Source organism: Anopheles merus, chromosome 2L (genome assembly GCF_017562075.2).
Source record: "Anopheles merus strain MAF chromosome 2L, AmerM5.1, whole genome shotgun sequence".
Taxonomy (NCBI): domain Eukaryota; kingdom Metazoa; phylum Arthropoda; class Insecta; order Diptera; family Culicidae; genus Anopheles; species Anopheles merus.
In genome coordinates, this window is record NC_054083.1 from 35957070 (window position 1) to 35977244 (window position 20175).

Sequence of the window (20175 nt, forward strand, 5' to 3'; positions counted from 1 at the left end):
GCGGATACACCAGTTCCGGTGAGACGGACGAGAGGCTTTCGTTTCGGACTTTTACCAAGAATAGAGGTTAGATATTGGTTGTGTTGCACAGGAAAGGTCTCAACCGCCATGTTGATAATGTTGTTTATATTTGAAAAGAGTATACACAGAAAGTTTCTCATTTCAACATAAACAACATTCTTTGATAACTTTCCTAAAAATGAACGTTCTTAAAAAGAAAGCTCCTAAAAGCCAAGAATTCTTCAATTTATTCAAATATCAGTCAATATCCTTCTTCCTAACCGAATATCACAAATTTCTAAATGATCGTATTGTGCTCCGGTATGCAAATAAGTCGCTATCGTCAAATAGTGCTCCCATTCTTTGCCTGACACACACGGTGGGACGTCAAACATGTAGCCCCGCTCCGTTCAACGCCATACGAGGAACGATAACGACAATACGAGCATTTCTATTGCTCCAATCTTTGCGAATGCCCTCGAAAAAAATGGTCTCTTAACACGATCTTTTGCATGCAAAACGTGACAGGTTTCCGCTGCACCGGGAGAGTTCTTCGTTTTCCGGTCTGTCTCTTGTCATGTTTCTGCAGGGCGGGTAAGGGAGGCAAACCAGCCAGTCCCGTAGGTCAATCCAGCCAGTGCACCTGCTGTGTAAGAGTGTTTAGATGAAGAGCAAAAGGGCGCTGCTGGCGCTAGGTGCACCGCCAGGCGATCCAGTTATCTTGGGTCTCGGGTCTGTCCATGACATTGCTACCGCAAATGTCATGATCACGATCTTGGACTAAACATCCAAGCATGCGGGAATGTCGTGCAGCTTTGCGCGCATGTCCCACCTGTCGGTGACAAACACATTACAGTCGGGAATTTCTTCAACTGTGACAGTTGAACGACTTTTAATTTGTATCAAGTCGTCTCTTGCAGAGACGTTATGGTAATATCTTCCAATAATATAAAAGCATTCAACTAATCTCTTTTCTTTCTTTTCTGTTTCCTTCCACAGGATCTGCAATCATTCGGTGCAATGATGCTCGGTGGTGGTACTGGTGCTGGTGACGAGGTTCCTCCTGGCGTTCCGGTGGATCCCGCGATCGACGCGAGTGTAGTCATAAGCAAGCGCGACAACTCTGCACCGTACGGGCGGGCAGACAACAGTGAGAATGAGCTGGTGCGTGCGGACGCGAATAAGTTAGTGACCGGGCCCGGGGAGGACCCACGCCGTCGGACACTCGATGGCCACCGGATACCGCCACCGCCGGCCGTTACCGGCACGCCCAAGCCACCCACCACCGAGCTGGACGATCTGCTGATCAGCGTGAAAACGACCAAAAGCTACCACGACACGCGGCTCGAGATGATCATCAAGACGTGGTACCAGCTGGCCAAGGAACAGGTAGGTCCACCGAAACCGCACACCGAGTGTGGTCAACTGTGCGCACTTAATTGTAATTCCAATACCGTTCGATGGGGGGTAGAAAGATTTCTTTGTTCTTGTGCCGACCACAAACCAACCAACCAACCACCAGCGGCAGTAGCCCCAGCAAGAGGGGAAACAACTTGCCAGCTTTTGCGCATTTAATTTCCCCCTCTGCACGCTGCAACAAACTTCCGCCCGCTTGTAATGGTTGCGTGAAGGCGACGTAGTTAAGTCTACAGTTTAAGGTGAAGAGATGACTAAGTTTCTTGGCAAAAAAAAAAACAACACAAAGTCTAAACTTCATTTTATAGCTACGGCGGGTAAAGTTTACATGCAAGTTCTTCTTGCGGGCGGTTGCTTTATTATTTATTCGCTCTTGTGAAGGAAAATAGTAGTCAACCCTCGGGAAAACTCACCACGGCCGCTGCTGCGGCATGCGACGAACGCGCAATTGTTCTGCATGACGAAGCGTAAACTTCATAAAACCGCACACGCATTCAGGGAGGGGGCGGAGACCTTGCCTTTAAGCAGAGTCAGTGAGGCCACGTTCCTTTGCAAGCTTTGAGGGTTTGAAGGAAAATACAGGCACACACAACAAACGCACACACACATACTCCAAAAAGTGCAGGGCTCTGCATAAGTTTGCATTCAGCATAAAGATATTAAGAAACCTTGCACACACACACACACTTTACTGCCTGTCTCTCCCATTTCTCCCGCCTTGCTCGGGGTGAAAAGAAAACTTTTTCCTTTGTCCAATATGAAAAAAAGGTTTGGTGCCCGCTCTTTGTGGCTGGCGTCTTGAACCGTCCCGCGGGCGTCTTGAACCGTCATTGAATAGTGGCGTAGTCTCTCTCTCTCCTAAGGGGTATGTAATTATTTCTGAAGTGTAAAATGATAACCTATTCGGGTGATAAGAAAACAAAGCATAAAACAACATCATCGGCAGCCAACAATGCCTGCGGTTCGTTGAAGTGTGCGCGCAACACTGCAGGCACACACACACACACACACACACACACAAAGCGACTTACGGTGGAGGTGTAATCGGGCGTAATTTGAGACACATTGGGCTTTTCTTTCCCTGCTTGCCCCTACTCAAGGGTTGTTAATTAAAGGCCGGCTTACGTTACAAATCTTGCTAAGCTATTTGAATTGACCCAGAAGCTCAGTTCGGCACTCGGAGGGAAGAAACGGGGCAATAAGTTGGATAAATCTTTTTCAATGATTTATTTCTATACTCCAAAGCGACCGAAGTGGCAAACCTTGGGATGCAGCGACGCTCTCCGAAGGCATTACTTTTCTAGCTTCCGACACTTTATACTTTCTTTGCTCACTTTAAACCACAAAGCTGTGGCTTTGAAAAGGGGCAAGAAAACAGAGAAAATGGTACCAAACAAAATCCACAACATAAACCGATGGGATTAGGCAAGGTAATTGCAGTGCAAAATGGGCCATTTTTGAGGCAAGCTAGTTTCAGGAAACGCCCGACAACAACCTGCTTCTGTCTGCTCCATCCCAAGATTCTTTAAATCCTTCCTTCCCCCTGTCCAGTTCCTTTTGAATCATCGCATGCCCTTAGTTCGGTTGTATAAGCATTAATTAAAAGCGACAAGCACAAAACCCTTGAGCCTAGAAGCGAAGCAACGCAAGCCGAAAAAAAAGGGATTGATATAAGAAAATTAAAAACTACCAACTTAATTACTGCCACGTGCATCTTCAAGGCGATCGAGAATGGATAATGAATGGGTTGGGCTGCGAAAGGGAAATAAGCAAAAAAGGACATGGATTTATGAAAACATTTGCTTGTCGTGCAGCTGCCGGTGAAGCGTTCGACCGATAAGCATTGCAGATATTATACAACAGGCAGGCAGGAATCTTTTGAAAGGAATTAGAAGTGAAAAAACAGTGCACAAAGCGCGGTTGGTAAATTTGGCGACGGGTTTATCACTCTCTCGTTTTGTGGTCAATTAAGCATGCTATAATTGAAAACATTTCCCCACGGAGAGATAATACAAAGTTCCAGCAGACAATGTATTTTTCAACAAGAACAACAAAAACCCGTTCAGTTTGTTTATACAAAAAACCCTCCCTTCAAACTCAATCATGCGATGTTGTGCCCACTCGTGTTGATGGCTAAATAAAATCGAACCAGTTGATTGCAAAACTAATAAAAAAAAGCCCCGTAACCTCCAGCCACTATGACAATCGTTGATGGCAAACAAACTGGTGCAGAATATCGCCCGAGCCATTCCGTTTCTTCAACGTTGTTGCAACGAGATCCTGCCGCGTCATTCGGTTGCAATTAAGATGTTTTTGCTTTGCATCTTTGCTTATTACTTTTGCAAAGTTGCACACACATAAAAAAGCAACACAGAGCAGCAGCTTCGCTCCCGTTTTCCCATTTCGTCACAGTGCTGCTGCAACAATGATACAAAAGTTTTTCCTCCCATTGTCTGAGGATAAGTTGATTTGTTTGTTTGCTTTAAGCAGCACTTGCGATCGATCAATTTTCACACCCTCGACCGATAGCGGAGGTTGTCGCTTCTGTCAATCGTTCCGTCGGACGGACCGTTTGTGTGAGATCTTCATTAGCGAGGGACACCATCATATCGGTTATTTGAGCGTACTAACTGGTTTAAATTGCATTCTTGGATGCTCTACTTTGTTCGAGAAGTTTTTGTTGCTTTGAAAAAGTAACGTTTTCCCCCTTTCAAGTCAGCTCTAATTTGTTCTAATTTTCCTTTCCACTTCTTTCAACCCCATCAATCTGCGCAGGTCAATCAAGGTGCATGTTTTACATTTCATCACGACGTGTTGACGGGTTTTTAATTGAATCTAGAAACCTGGCACGTTTCTCTTACGCACCGGCCCTCGCAAGCACATCAGTTGAACAAAACATATGTTGTTGCGCTGCCCTCCCCTGTGCGCTCTCCGATCAACAAACACACCCAAAGCTATGAGGCAGCCCGTGGCGCACAAACTATGATCGATTACGAACGCAACGTTCGCCTTTGTGTAAACGAAACCAGTTCGCAGCGGAAATATCATCTCAAATGGCTGGCGACGAACCTGGCCTACGTCTAATCAAATCAAAATGCTCCAAACACACACACAGTTTGATCCCAGTCTTCCTGTCACTTTGTTGATGTTGTTTCCCCCTTCCCTTCATTTCTCATGCGTGACACGGTGCTGCGAATGGAGCAGTAAATTCCAACATCTCCATAGCACCTGCGTCTAAAGCCACCGGCTAGCACACACACACCTCGTTAATCCTCACTTTCCGCATGATCGATCAATTGCGTTTTGACAACTGAGGGTCACTCTCAGGGACTGAAACCGACACATTGTACGCGGGATCCGGGGTCTACGAAACTCATTAAAATGACGTTTGCCACAAACGGACATCAACAAGTTTGCAACATTCTTACGGGATTGGATGAGTTCGTTTCGCGAAATTATCGCGTAAATAAGGTGGATATTGGATTCCCGCCGACCCGGCTGCTCACAAATTAAAGGTAGAAATGGCAAGGTCTTCCGCCCCAGTGGTAGCGATAGTTCCAACCAACTTCTTATCCTTAAGCTGCCACACCATCAATCGAATCGATCTTATTCGACCGATCTCTACCCCTTACGGGGTGAAGCGTTTCATCACCCGCTGCGCTGCGGGTACGCCGGGCGAATCAATTAGTTACATTGTTCCAGAAGCGAGACGGTACGAGAAAATCGACCGATTTCCGATCTCCAGCTGGTTTCAATTTCATCGCCTTGGGAATAAATTGCATTTCGCCCTAGGCGGTGCGCGAGACTTCATTACCTCAAGCGGGCTTTTGGTCGGTTTACACCGGCGCATCCGTGACCTTCGAAAATGCTCCAACCGCAAACCCCGTTGCATCAATCGATCCGTTGCAGCTGCATCCTAGACGAATCGATAATGATGATCGGTCTTCGTCTTTGGCGTTCTCGATTTCATCGGGCAGGGAGAGATGATTTATTGGATGCGGTTTGCTGACCCCTTTCAGGTGCTTATTCAGGTGCTGTGCTGTGAATCAAATCAGTAGCATGAATGGACAGGAATGCCTGGGGCGTATCGTAGAATACAGTCCAAAAGGTTCGAAAAAAAGGTCTCAAAACAACATACAGAGGGATTCCAAAACTTTTTTGATAAAGAGTACCGTCTACCTGCTGTTTAAGGGGTTTTTAAGCCGTTTGGGTAATGCAACTGTTGACTTCTTAAGGTCAATGAACGTGCTCATCCACCAAGATCCCAGGCTTTACCGAATGTAAACATGAACCCGTGCAAGGGTCCAGGGATAAGGGTGAACCCTCCCGTTCTCAGGCTTGGTGAGCTAATGTGGCAAGTAATAGACATTGAGGTCGCTCTTTTGGGATATTAATTCCCCTCCAGGGTTCAGGCAGAGGCATCAACAACCCGCAGGACATTGGGCAACTGTGCCTATCGAAAACGCGACGACATGGTATGTCTCTAGACCCCCGAAGGACTGTACAACATACCTAAACACCAACATTCGGCTATTCCTCTACGCACGATGGATTTATGATTTGTTTAGTTGTAACGCTGCGTGGCTACCGCCGGGTCCCACGAATTACGATGGTACGCGCTATGTGTTAATCAACGCGATCACCCCCAGAGGGAATGGGAAGAATAAGGCCAAGAGGACAGCGTAATTGATTGCTTGGTTGCTTGGTGCGCGTGACGGTACCCGACTAAACTGATTTTAATTTGATGTAATTTTTAGGGGTCGCTCTAACATGGAGCGAGGGCTCGCGCTCTGGGGCATCTTAGGACGCGAGCGTGATGACAGTTATTTGAACTATTTGGACGGCTGAAGAGGTGCTGTAACGCTAATGAAGCTATTTAGTTTGTGGTGGCGAGGGGACAGCACACATCATAAAGCAAACAGTGATTTTTGTAGCTGCAGGAAGTGATTTTGGATTTCCGATAAGGAAGTAGCGATTAAAAGACGCTTAAGGGAACACTCTGCCCTCGCGATGAAAACAGATTTCAAACAGCTGACTGTCCCGATAGAAAAAAAAAATCATGATTTATCACAACAAATCAGGAAGAAAAACGAATCCAACCGTTTTAAGAGTGTAATAAAAAAAAACGATTCCTTTCGTAATTCAGAGAATGAGACTCATTTAAGACTGCGGCAGTTTTTGTTCCTGTTTCAACTCCACGATATGCATACGCTGCACACTTCGTCCGAACATCGACCATGACCACAAAACTCGCACACCGTAAATGATGAGATAAACAGCCTTGAAAAAGCGTTCGCTTTTTTGCATAACATTCCTTGGGTCGCTCTCTCCTAAGCCCAGCTGGATATTTGCGGCCACGCTGGAAAGATTCCTTGGAAACATATACCGACCGATTTAATTTTTATGCTCATATAAATCGGAGGCGGAACCGAAACCGTTCCCCATGGGATGCACATACACACACATATAGAAAAAATGAACCACTTTTTTTGTTGGAGGACTCAGTTGATGCATTCTACGTGCCGATGCATAACGAGCAATTTAGCTCATCCTGGCGACTCGGGGCAGGAAATGTAATTCTATGTTCAGGCTGTTCAGTGCCCGATGGCGATGGAAGAATATTAGAGTGAGAAGTAATGTAAAACACAAACTCACACAAAACCACTCTTAAGAACTCATTCCACACGCACAAGGCCGTTCGGTTGTGCTGGCCAGAAGAGATGCTGAAAATAGCCAAAGGGATCACCACAACTACTGCAACCACCACCACCAGCGCTGAGTGTTGGGCAAAAATTAGGATGCGTCTGCAAAAAGTGCTATCTCCTCTGCTCGTTCGCATCCCCAATTATGCTGGCGCTTTTGGCAGTTCAGGTTTTGCTGCTTCATCACAAAACTGGCGAACACAACATGTTGCATACGTGCGTGTGCGGTGGTGTCTGTGCCATTTTATGCTTTGTGCCATTTTTGGGGCCGATGTTTTATTTTCGTCTGCTTTTTTTTTTTGTTCTGCCACACAGTGCATATGTATACGTTTCTTTGGCTCGCATCATCGTCTACATCTAGCCCATATTATAAGCAGGTTGCGGTACGGAAGAGGGAAACTACAGGGAAAGAGACAACAAAGCAGAACACAAGAGCAGTGCAACAGGAATGGTAGCGGGAGCGGTGACCGGTGCTGCTGGAGGAATATTTCTAAGTAAGAAAAACTGCCACCATAGAAACACAACACAGCGCATAACACATTCATGGTGCATGGTAGAAGGTGGACCGAGGAGGAAAGAAGCAAGGAGAAGCAATTCTAGAAGAGAAAAAAGCATACGAGAAAAGACATAAAAACAAAACCAGAAGACGGACAAAGATACGGGTCATTTCAGTTTTGTGTTTTTTCCCCCGTTTTGTTATGCTCTTTTTTGCTCTCTCTCTCTCTCTCTCCCTTCACGACACCGTTCCACAAGACCAAGTGCATCTTCAACTGTGCATCCAGAGCATGTTCCATTTTTCTCTCCCTTCATACGTTGCCGCACAAAACGTACGGGGACAATCTCCGGAAGGAATGAAATGCATTTTATGCCTTCATTAAATTGCAAATGTACACACATTAAGCGGACCGCAGCCTCGGGGAGAACTGGACAAACTTATCCCCGCCGCGAAGAGAGATCCCCGATGTCATCCGATGTCGCTGGTCAACCGAGCGTTTTGGGGTGACCACCGTAGTGGTTGGTCGGTTCTCTAGCATTGCTTGTTGCATCGCTTCGGCCGAGACAATAGTGACCGAGGGAAAGGAGAGTCGTCTCTTCCCTTCAGTCGTCCAGTCCATGTCACTCGACTTTTTATTATATTTTGCCTGCATGTTAATCGCCCCCTAAGATCATATCTAAAGCTGCCTCGTAAAGCAGCAAAGGCTGACCGTCATCTGCATGTGCACTGGCGGTGTGCTGTCGCCAGGGGAAAGGATATCATTGGTCTATTAATATCATGTATCGATGTCTCAATACACGATCATGATAGGCACTCTCTCGGCCTAGGCCAATGCGCAGGTATGCAGATCGGTGCGTTTTCCGCAATGTCATCCCATAACGGGGCAATCCGATCGATTGTGTTATAGACCGCGAATGGCCGATCGCGCGCGCGCGCTAAACCATCGTATGTCAAATGGCAGGTTCGCAATCGTGCCGTTACCCGCTCGATCACTGCCAATCAGCGCCAGCCAGTTGTGATGTCTTCATCGGTAGAAGTGATTTGCGATAGTTTGGTATCTCACCAACTCTCATTGTGCAGAGATATGGATAACGATATGCTCGTTTGGGTGCAGTTGAAATGGAAGTTGCTGGCAGTATGTCTGTTGGATTAGATTGGAACTTTCCAAAGCAAAATGTCCTCCGGAAAAGCAACTGTCATCATGATCAATGTGTCCGAAAAAGCGAAAACTCCCGCGTATGGATACGGACCAACGTGGGCCACAAGATAGATCTCGAGAGTCTGATTCCATCTGCAATCTGTTCCTTCCACAAAACAACACCGGATGCGTTTAGACCAAATAACGTGCGTTGAATGAAATCATGATGAACGATACGAAAAGGAAAGGCAATGATAGACATGTTGGACGACGTGAAAAGACTATCATTATCCTATTTCAGGCATACTCCCTTCCGAATAGAAACGCTTGCAAGCTCTCTTGATGGTTGAATGTCTCTCCAGACTTTCAGGTAAAGCCATCCGGGCGTAAGAGCCAACCGGGCTAGACTATTCGTGCAAGATCTGTTTCAGGAAAAAAAACAAAACCGATGTGATGCAAAAACACTTTGATTTAGCAGCCTCACAGCTCACAGCTTGGTAGTTGTCGATACCAAATTTCAGGATACTGTTTGTAGATCATGCAACAGGATACGGCATGTCACAGGCATTGTTTAGTTTATCACCACCTGATATACATAACCTCTAAAACTTGCTTATTTTCCCTGAGACATGCAAAACACGCTTGCAGGCTGTTGCAAATTCGTGTTCAGACCTCGCCCAGAGCCCATCCATTCCATCCAAAACGCTCCCAACAGCTCGCACTAATGAGAGCTCGATTGCTGAAGCATCAAACTACAACGCTAAGAAGACAATAAATTCCTTCGGACGCCACCTCTAATCACCGTGCAGGAAATGTTCAATAAATGGAGGTTCATCTGCTTAGATTTACTGCTCACACCAGCCGGGCTCAGAGTTCCCCCAGTAGGGAGTCCAAGGGGTGTTGTTTAGTGCAGTGCAAGACACAACCGACTCAAATTATACCAATAAAGCCCCCCATTTCACATCACCGCAGTCCTAACGGAAACGTCCCATGAGAAGAGGATCAATTCGAACTTTATTACCGTATTTGCAACTTTCCGTCTCTATCTCCCTCTATTCTGTCATTCATTAATATTTACTGACACGCCCGATGGTGTTTGATCGAAAGGGAAATTATTGCCCGTTTCCTGGGACGAATGGTGGACCATGAAGCGTTCGCTCATAAAGCGATCATATCGCTTGATTGCATCATTTCGCTCTCCACCTTACAGTGTGTGTGTGTGTGTCTGTGTGAATCGGTTTTGGAAGGTTTTTGCTTCATACATCTCCAAGCGTCGATGTGGAGTTTCATAATGAGCCAAATTACTGCCGTCCCGTACAAAGCCTGCACATGAACTAATGAAACTGTCTGTCAAGTCGTCGTCCCACCGGTCTATGCTCGTGCCCGAGTGTATCTGAAGTACACGATCGCGTACTGTCTGATGATGAATAGGGGTGAAGACGAAGGCAATCCAAAATCTGGACAGATCAGAGCACCGGCAGTAGTTTGCTGAGCAATTTAAGGCTTCCCTTTCGCGCCGCATTTCTATGCGGCGGTAGAAAAAATTGAATCATCACCAAAAATAATCACATCCGACACGTAGTTGAACGCACCACACATCCCAGCGTCCCATTGTCCTAAATGGTTGGCCTCAGTGCGTAAGGTTGGGAGTGTATGTAAGTTTGCGGTACGATACTCTCTGCGGGCAGGAGGGAAATAATTGGCTTCGTTTTAGACTTTTCATCTAGACCGTTAGGGAGACTGTTTCATCCTGCCAACAATCGAAAAAGCAGTCTCTGGAGATCCGATCAACGGGTAATTATACTTCATTAGTATCGGAGATTTACGCGCCACTATTTAATCTCTCGCCCCGCTCTATTTTAATTCCAAAGAGGCTTAAGAAATAGAGGGTTCGAATGAAATACATTAGTTAATTTGTTACATGTCGCCTTGGAGCCAGGATATTGAAGATACCGCGGCAAGCGGAACTCAAACACGACTCAAACGACGTTATGGCCAACCATAACTGACCTTTGGCAGATTTTTAATTTCGCCTAAACCTCCTAATCTGCTCAGCTAGCTGGGAAATGTTCACTTCATTAGCATGGGTTGGTGTGTTGTTTGCCAAAAAGCGCTGTTTTATGCCCCCGTTTCCGAACCAAAACTTTCCGTGCTACTGGCGAAGCGCGTGAACCATGTCAGTCCGATTGCACGCCACACCGGACCATCTCACACATTCGGCCGTTTCTAATTAATTTCCAGACCGTCTAAAACCGTTCGTTCCGTCACGGCCGTAAAATGAGGGATTTTCTGCAAATTATTATATGTTCCTCTCTGCGTGGAGCAAGTTCCTTCTTTCAACGCTTCGGCAAGTTTGCTTCAGTCTCGGAACAGACTTTGCTGTACGGCAGGTTGCCCGTGCCAAACAGGTTGTTTTGGTGCAATTTTTTGATGTTCTGTGTTTGGGCGTTCCGATAGAACGGTGGAGATCAATTTTATTTTCTTGGTGTAGCACAAAACCGAACACAAACCTAAAAAATGGATTTCATTTTGCACATTCGGTATGCTTTTTACACGATACACGATCTGCAATGACTGTGATGCATTCAATTATTAATTTCAAAATATTGATTTCAAGTTCTGGTGAAGGGAGACCACCGCAGACAATAGCAAATGGGAGTTCTTGTGAAGGGTGCAGGAAGACAAAAGTTGAAACCGGAAAGTGGTTTATTAATTTTCAATCATTCCATTCCCGCCTGATGATGCTGAGCAGGTTTACCGAACGGCTGCGATGATGCACCTTCAATAAATTGGAGACCACACTTCTTCCATCAACTCGGCTTACGTTTACCATATTTCAAGCATTCGAAATGTTCTTCGTGGTGGTCGTTCCCCGGTTGTCTCTTTTTGTTCGCAACAAAAACTCCACACACACACACAGCCGAAATGAATCGAATTTGACTTTGGATGATAAATGCAAGTCGATTTACAAAAGAAGATTAACATTATTAATTTCGTCCCTTCCCGTTCGTGCACCGTGCACCCCTCAAATCCCAAGGCTAGTGTTTTAAAATCACTCAATTTAAGTTCTGGAGTGAGAGAAGCAAAAAAAAACCACACACACCACATAAAACCAAATCCCCCCAAAAATACAATTGATTCTTTTCGCGATGCTCTGCGCGCTGTCTGGATTGTGTTGTGCATAATCGAATCGAGCGGCCTTCCCGCTCATCTTTTCCTCTTTTGCATTTCGGCCCTCTAGCGGGCCATAAGGAAGGAAGGATTTGTTTGCTCCCCTACCATTCCTACCGCCTTTGCCATACTTCGCGCGGTTTCCATTCATATTGGAGCTTGAATCGAAATATGTTTGACCGGTGTGCGCACGTTCGCGTCACACGTTGAATGGTAAATGAGGCAGGCGCAAATCAATCAAACGCATATCTTTCTCGAAAAGGCAACAGGCGAAACAGGGCGAACAGGATGGCTGGAAGTTGGGAAGGCAGGGGATGTTTATCGGTTTATTGGTCGCGAAAGTGCGAGAGCACAAGAGTTCTTCTGAGATTGTCGGCGGACGCGCTGTGTGTTCCTTTGTTTTTCATTTTACTGTATAAAGGTGTTATATTTGACATCACATAAATATTGAATTCTTTGGAAATTGCACCAAAATAATTGATAGAATAAAAACTTTTTTTTACAAATTCCGAGTGCTTTTAAAGCATTGTCAATGAACCCTTATTCCTTTCTAAAAAGAAACAAACACTTCTCCGGAGCAACTTAACCGAGCAGAATAACATTTGCTTGCGGAAGAAGTACACCAATGTCGTGTCTCTTTCGTTCTACTATTGCCTGTTCCAAATTGTGTCACCCTTTTGTATGGAAATGATGCCTGCTTTTATGCAAAATCCTCCTATAGAAGAATGCCTTACATTCTACAAGTGCAGCACAGTATGAAGCACGAAATTGTACGACTCTTTCACACACACAAGTAAAAAGCTGAAATGGCCAACATTTATTACACCAGGCCCGCAATTGGCGTTGTTGTCCACCCTTCCATGGCACGTGCGCGAAGTTGCACTCTCTTCCAGCAAACAGTTGAAACAGTTTTCTTTGTCCAATGTTCTTTCTGTTCATTTTGTTCACAAGCTTGTTTTTTTTTTAAGTCAATCGATCGACATTCCTTGCGGTTTAGCGATCGTTTAGCTGAACGGAGTACGGAGTTTTGCAATGTACTTGAAAAATTCAATATTATGACGAAGTTGGAATTCCAATCCTTCACAGTTCGGTAGAATTTTTGTAGCTCTTTTTTGAAGCAATAATATTTATTTATTTTTTCCATTCAATTCCTCTCGTCGTCACACACACCAAAAAGATAGAAGAAAGCAAACAAACTCGGTACAAAGTTATTCAACTGCCCGCGATAGAAGCGATCCAGTTTTGGTGTTGTTTGCTTTACTGGAATCGCTGGAGCATCGCGACTGTTTGCATAACATCTACGGCAGTTTTTCATCTCATTGCCGAGTATGGCTCGCGAACAATAACAGAACGTCCCTTGTGTGTTGTTCTATCGGTATTCTCTGCCAGGCGGCATTGGCTTTATTTTCTCCCTTGGAATCTTACGAAAACCCCATTGAAGTGTACGCCATATCCCGGGAACTAGTCCCGGAGCTCTACACGGGCACGTCACACATCCGCCCCGGATTAATCCCGGAGTGGCTGTTGATGATGAGCAATTGAGTCAGCGACTTTTACCTTGTGGCCACCAAGAGCATCGTCCGTTCCGTTTTTTTCTAGGCGCAGTATAGGATGAGAATGCTGCTTTTTTATTTCGCTGACACTGCTCCGTTCTCAAGAGCATCGAGCTCAATCTAGTTGAGAGGATCAAACGTCGGACAGACTCCATCCACACTCACACATACACCCCCAAGTGGTCGGATCGTTGCTGAGTGACCTCAGCGTCAACGATTCCAACGATGTGTGTGAGTGTGTACGTACGCCCAACGTTCTAACGAAGGATAGGAAGATTAAGCATACCATCCAAGCCGTGTTGTGGACGTCGCCGTTTAGGGTTAAGTGGACTGCATGATACTGCACTTTTCCTGGGCCCGGGAGATGAAATATTTGACCATCGGCACCAGTACCCTGTACCCGCGTGGTCGTGTGTGTCCCTACTACACACGCTGCTGTCCAGTGTCGGCAACATCGTGGGAAGTCATCCCACGGAGCACTCCTCCGCGTCGCCTGGGATTATATCAGAATGCATCACACACAAAAAAAGCGAACCTTCAACAAACCGGGCCGGCAATCAAAACACGCGTCGAACGATATCCGGAATACGAAATTATAATTATGTTTGTACAAACCGACTGGAGAGATATCAGCGTCATCGAGTTCAAGTATGCGACCGGGCGATGATCCGACGGTTTGATACTTGAGATTTGTTTGATTCTCTACCAACAAAGATAAAATGAATCATCCTGATAAGTGTTTTCACCTCTAAGATCGCACAGGTCAATGTGTCCTTTATTTGACTTCCCAACAAACTTTGACTTCAAACACGAAACAAGCATGTGATCTTCTTCTGGCAGAAGAATTGGAGCGCTGGCACCAAAACAAGAAACTCGGTCGCCCAAAAAAACCCACAAACCTACGCTCGGGCCACACTGCATCGAATTCCGACACTGTCCGCACACATCCGGGCTGGATCTCGCACCGGATCGCAAAAGAATAACACACACAGCGCCCCCAAAAAAGGGCCCCAAACAATGCTTCCGCGTCATCCGAAAGGTTTTTGTCCCCCGATTTGGTATAATGCCAGCCTGCATTTAAGATCGAATATTGCTTCATCTCCGCCTGCAAACCGCTGGCCCGATGGCCTCGCAAGATACCGCGGACGCTGTAACAAGCAGCCCGCAACAGCAGCAAGAAGGCCGCAAGTTCAAACGGGCACGCTCCAAGTACGCGCGCGCACACACCCGCGATAAAGAGGAGTGAAATAAATTATTTCCATTTATTGTGCACCCCAAGCCAATGCAATCTACACAGCCCCCCCTTGTGTCCATTCCTGGTGTATGGATGCTACACAACACACACACACACGCATGGGCACGTTGTTGAGGATCCACTTTCAACTGAGCGGGTTCATCGGTTGTATCCGCCCGAGTATACGGTTATGATCATGGCGCGCGATTCGCGCGAAATGGAAATTTAAACTGGATCGTCCGACTGCATGTCCGACCGCACCCCGCATGCATCCAATTCCAGCGTCGGTGATTGTGTCCAAGTGGATCTGTATACCCTCTCTTGCGTTAGCTCTCTTGGTTAGCCACTCCGCCAGCTCGAACTTCTCGATAGGCCCACTCGCCACAGGCCAGCGTACTTGAGGCACAGGAAACGGCGAGCCGGCAAATCATCGGGGTCGCGTTTTTTCCCTTTATTATTGTACATTCAATTTGCGCTTGATCCGCCCTAACGCCCACCTACTCCCGGTACGACACCCTCTGAAAGGTGTAGCAAGGCACTATTGGTCGGCTGTGGTAATGTTTGTGGCGGTAGTGGACTGCACTGAATCCATATGCACCCACTACAACCAAGGCGCAGTCAGGCCAGCTTCCAACCGACAATTGTCCCAAACCGTCCGTCTGGTTTGTCCAATCGGTTGTGTAGCGAAGTTGGAAAGCCAAGCGGATCGACTTTGCACAAGCTTCGAAAAACGCCCCCGCCGGGTATTTAGGGCCGTTCTCGACGGCGCAGACGACGCAGAGCGCGACCGAGCCAAAAGCTCCAGATACGACCTGGCGCGCACAAAACCAGTTTAAGATGCCCCAGGAAGTAAAGCAAAAGAAAAAACCGCGCCGTGATGGGGTGGGCCGGGACTGTAGAAAACCTTTTGATGGCTCGCTCGTGCCCAAGATCAACGACGCCTTCGGGGTTAGCCGACGACGCCTGGCAAACGGTACCAAAGCGCACCGGACGGGACGGCTTCCTTCCCGGTTCGTTCCGAAAGATTATGGAAGGATTACGGGGAGCCCCCGGCGGAGGTGCTTTTAGTTCCCCCTTCTAGTTCGTACCCTTGTGATCAGCGTACCGGACGTTACAGTATCGGGCGTAGACACGGAAAACTAGTCCACGTACTACGTCTGGCAAGCAAGCCGTTGCTGGTTGCGCTGTAATGAGACAATAAGAGCACTCAATCGGATCAGGTTTCCAGCCGACAATCCGGCGATCTAAACACGATCCTCAACATCTGTCCAGGGTGGAGCCGTGTGGGCCTAGCTTTGAGGATTTGAGTAAGGCATTATCGGCAGTATCGCTTTGCGGCTTCACACCAACATCGCACGCTCCTCCGGCACAATTGTTAGAAGCATCATTAAGCACCAGCCACCAGAGATCGTGTTAATCATGTCGTATGGGACGGACGGACCGGTCAGACCTCCAGGTAGAGATTTGTCGTGTCACGCGCATCGCAAGTCTTCGCGCGTGGGCACCAGTAAAGCTCTGCGGATGTAGAGGCGCGAAGAAAGTTGAGATAATCCCGTGAGTTTTGAGGTTGCAGTAGCCCGTCATAAAAAAGCCCGTACGGAAGTCACAAAATCTTTCCTCCTTGGGAGCATCTTGAATTGCATCGTTTATACGCATCGGTCCGGCGACGCCTACTCGTTCGGGAATCACGTGTTCCAACCACCTGGTTAGGATGATGGTCCAGGTTTGTATGCGTGGAAATTAAGTCTATTAAGCATAGAAACGTCGCAAGATGCTACAGGATGGTCATAACTTTTAACAAAGAAAACTTTTACGGTAAACTTATTACTTAATTTCAGACAACTCAATCGTATGATTTGTGTGTTGTCCATTGTTTGATGCCAAAGGAAGCTCCGCCTGAGTTTCTGAGCGACCAAACGATTCGTTTGGCATGCATGGAATATAAATTCGGAAAACGTTCGCAAAAGGATGGCTCCCGCCACAATGGCCATTTGAATATCCCATTAGCGATGAATAATCGAGCAATATTAGAAGCCGCCCGTTTAGGATCGCGCGCTCGCTTTGACGCTTCTAGGCGCTTCAAGGCACAGATCACCATTCCTCTGATGAGGCTTCCCCGCCCCCGGACTGCTGCTGGAGCCGTGAGCGTATAATTATCATTCAAATGACTTCAAGAGACTTGTGGGAGCGAGCCCCCATCTAAAGACGCTCCACTAGGAAGATCGTCTGTGCCCTCGCCAACATTAATAGTTTACGAAGACTGGCTCACAGGTCCGGCAACGGCTATCCGTTGTCTTCAGCCACAGAGCTGTGTGATACTACGAAATCTCTCCACAAAACACAATTTAAACTCGCCCGTAAATCAAGCCTCCGAGTAAGAACCTCTGATGGCAAAGCCTAGAACCCATCGTCACCTGTCGTCGGCTTCGGGTTCGTGATTACAATCAGCTCTGTGCCGTTTTTCACGTCAGTCTTGGCGAGTCGGGGGCTTGGGGTGCAAATTTAGAAATTATGTGCAGAATCACTGATTGGAGTTGCACCCTACAGCGGGGCACAAAACCACCCAAACTTCTTCACTCACTCTTCTCTTCCTTTCGGGTCGAGCTGCTAGTGAACCTCGTCTACGATAAGATCAAGATTCGCTCCTCCTATCGGAATCACACCTAAAAAAAAAAAGCGAAAATAGCACTCGTGTAGACAGTGTCATTCGGGAATGGTTGAAAATTGAGGAATCCCACCACAACCACCAGAGGACCACCAACGGCTTAATTTATTAGCCCGCTCAAGCTCCACCTTTCCTCACCCCCTGGGCCGAGGTTTCCCTCATCCCAACAATGTGCAATAACTGTTCGCGCAACAGCGCACGACAGAATATTATTTATGAATTTTTCACACTCACTCACGCGAAGGTCTTTGCAGCTACAGCGTGTTTCCTGTACGCGGAGTTAGTTTCAAAAGACGGCGAAGAAGAAAAAAAAACCGCGGCGACAAGCAAAAACTCTTTTGGAGCCCCCTCCTAGAGATGGGTGTCTTGCTAGGCGGCTTCTTAACACAAAAACAGGGAGGGAGGAGACAACGGTGTAAGGTGTAAATGGGTGAGTGTAAGTGTCATTTTATGGAACGGAACCGATCGGGCAGATCGAAACCGAAACGAATACTAATGTTAAGCCACATCAACCCGACCGTTTTCCTGTGCCGCTTCTTCGATCGCAAACCGAGCGGATTCGCCGCTTCTCCACTTGCAGCGAAAGAAGCAGTATAGGCGAAGGAGAGAAAAAGCAACATTAAGTTGCACGGTCGTCACTGAAAAAGAGGAAGTTACGCATCATAATCATAAATATCGTCAACCAACGCGTTTTTTTTTCTTCTGCCGCGCAGCGAATTTACACGCCACATAACAATCCGTTTCGCGAGTTCTTAAATCATAATCAAATGTCAGGCCGTCCGATGACCGTTCCGTTGCTAATGTCGGTTTTCTCGTTTTATCTACTTTCAGGTGAGAACATGTGCGGAAAAACACGGCAGAAAAACAATACTGACGCGCTGCGGTAGACCATTCCGCGAAAGCATTTGCTTTTGGAACAACGCGCACACAAACGGGCAGACGGTCATCAACAAAATACGATCACAAATTAATGACAACAGCACACAGCCACAGAGTGCACGGTGTATCGATAAGGCAGAGGCATAATATATGCAAACGCATCGCAGTCTTATTTTTTTACCCGCAACTTTTCGTTAGCGCTTAGATGCGGTGGAACTGATTACCTTGAATCCTGCCTTTCTTGAAGGGTCGCCTACCACCACCAGTGCACGCAAACAATGTGTGCCCGAAGCAGCAACCATGCAAAAGTACAACCTTTATGCAAACAGGGGACCATTTACTGACCACCATTGATACGCCCCGAGCAAAGGGTCGGCACTGGGCACATCATCAAGCGGTGAAAGATTGGATCCTTCTCCTTTACTGACCACCCACTTCGATAGGGTTGTTGGTAGGCAAAATTGGCTTAAATGTTTTTGTTTTGAGCGTGCCTTTTTACTCCTTCATTGCAGGCATTCTTCTGACTGTGTCTCTCTTTCTCTTTCTCTCTGTCTATCTGATACGGCTTAGAGAGCGCTCGGGAGTGCCTTCGGAAAGAAGCATTAAAAAAGATACAATTATGCTAATTTGCCGTACCGTACAAGCGTAGTTACAGTTTACGACTCCGGTTCCGGAACGCTCAGGACACATTGTCATCTTTACAAAACCCGCAGCCAAAGGACTCTCAATGGTGGAAGCTCTTCGCAGCGAGCTCTTTGCTAGCCCCGCAATATGTCATCGGCACTTGAGAGACAAATTAATGAACCGCTTCTGTTTGGCAAGCATATGCCAACCCTTCTCAACCGCACATGTCCCTCTCAAAAGCTTTGCGTGAGTGCAATCAAGATACGGAGAGCAGTCGTCGTCGATTGCATTCTTGGCTGGAGCGGAGTGCAGCGATAGGATTTACAGCCAGGGATATAAAACACCTACGGGTTTGGCAGCACAAACATACATCAGGCAAATCATTAAATTGCAAATCCCATTCTTGAGCACCAACTTCGCCTTACAGTAAAAGCAACAGAGGCAACAGCTTTAGTTTATGAATTAAACATTTCCCGGCCAGGTCGTCGATCATTTCGAACTGGATCGAAAAACGACTGGAGCTGGCAAGAGCTCGTGTCTCGCCCTCGCTGTGCGCTATGGCGTTACATACATTATGGATGAGCGATCCACATGCGACGAGCGTGGTTACACCGTCAGCTGATGGGATGTGAATGGTGATTTTAGGGCGTTCTGTACTGGAATGTTTCGATGCATCGTTGCTGGCACTGTTGCACAAAACGACACAGAGCGTCCGATGAGATTAATCAATCTGTAAAACAATCTCGGAAGGTGTGGTGCACGGTGCACGAAAGAAACCGTAAATGTATTCTTCACTTTTAATTTCTGATTATTTTTTTCAATGTTTTGTAGATTTTTTATAGCTTCCTGGTAACTCTTTCAAAGTTTTGAAAAACTTGAACACACTCATGCAGAATGATCTTACAAGATGTACTATAACATAAATTATAGCATTTCCCATGAAGTTCCTATCTTGTACATCCCCAATGTACCAGGAATCTCTGGACAAAGTAGTGACCTCTAATCGGCCATATCACGATAAGCGAGCTCTTCCTGGCTGCAGCAACAGTTGTTGCCATTGTTCTGCCACTATATTAGTACTTAGTAGCATATTCGATCGCTATCATCGCAAGAAAATACACCTGAAAGCAGCACTATTCCCGAGCAGCAGTTCATGCCATTTTGCTGCAAAGTTTGAACCGTTTTTCCACTACAGCCTAAGGTCGGTCGAGTGGTGTCTAATGCGAAATTAAGTCAATTGTTATTTATGAGCGGTTCAACCTACGGTGGTGGGGGAAGAGCGGTGCTCCTAGCAAGA

General features: G+C 46.6%; 1 protein-coding gene across 1 annotated transcript in view; it reads left to right on the top strand.

Moving 5' to 3' along the window:
* LOC121593002 (fringe glycosyltransferase) overlaps positions 1 to 20175 on the top strand; it is a 123899-nt gene that overhangs the window by 9196 nt on the left and 94528 nt on the right. The window contains exon 2 of the mRNA XM_041915016.1: positions 1000 to 1389. Coding sequence (XP_041770950.1) covers positions 1000 to 1389 — 390 coding nt within the window. The remainder of the gene's footprint in view (positions 1 to 999; positions 1390 to 20175) is intronic.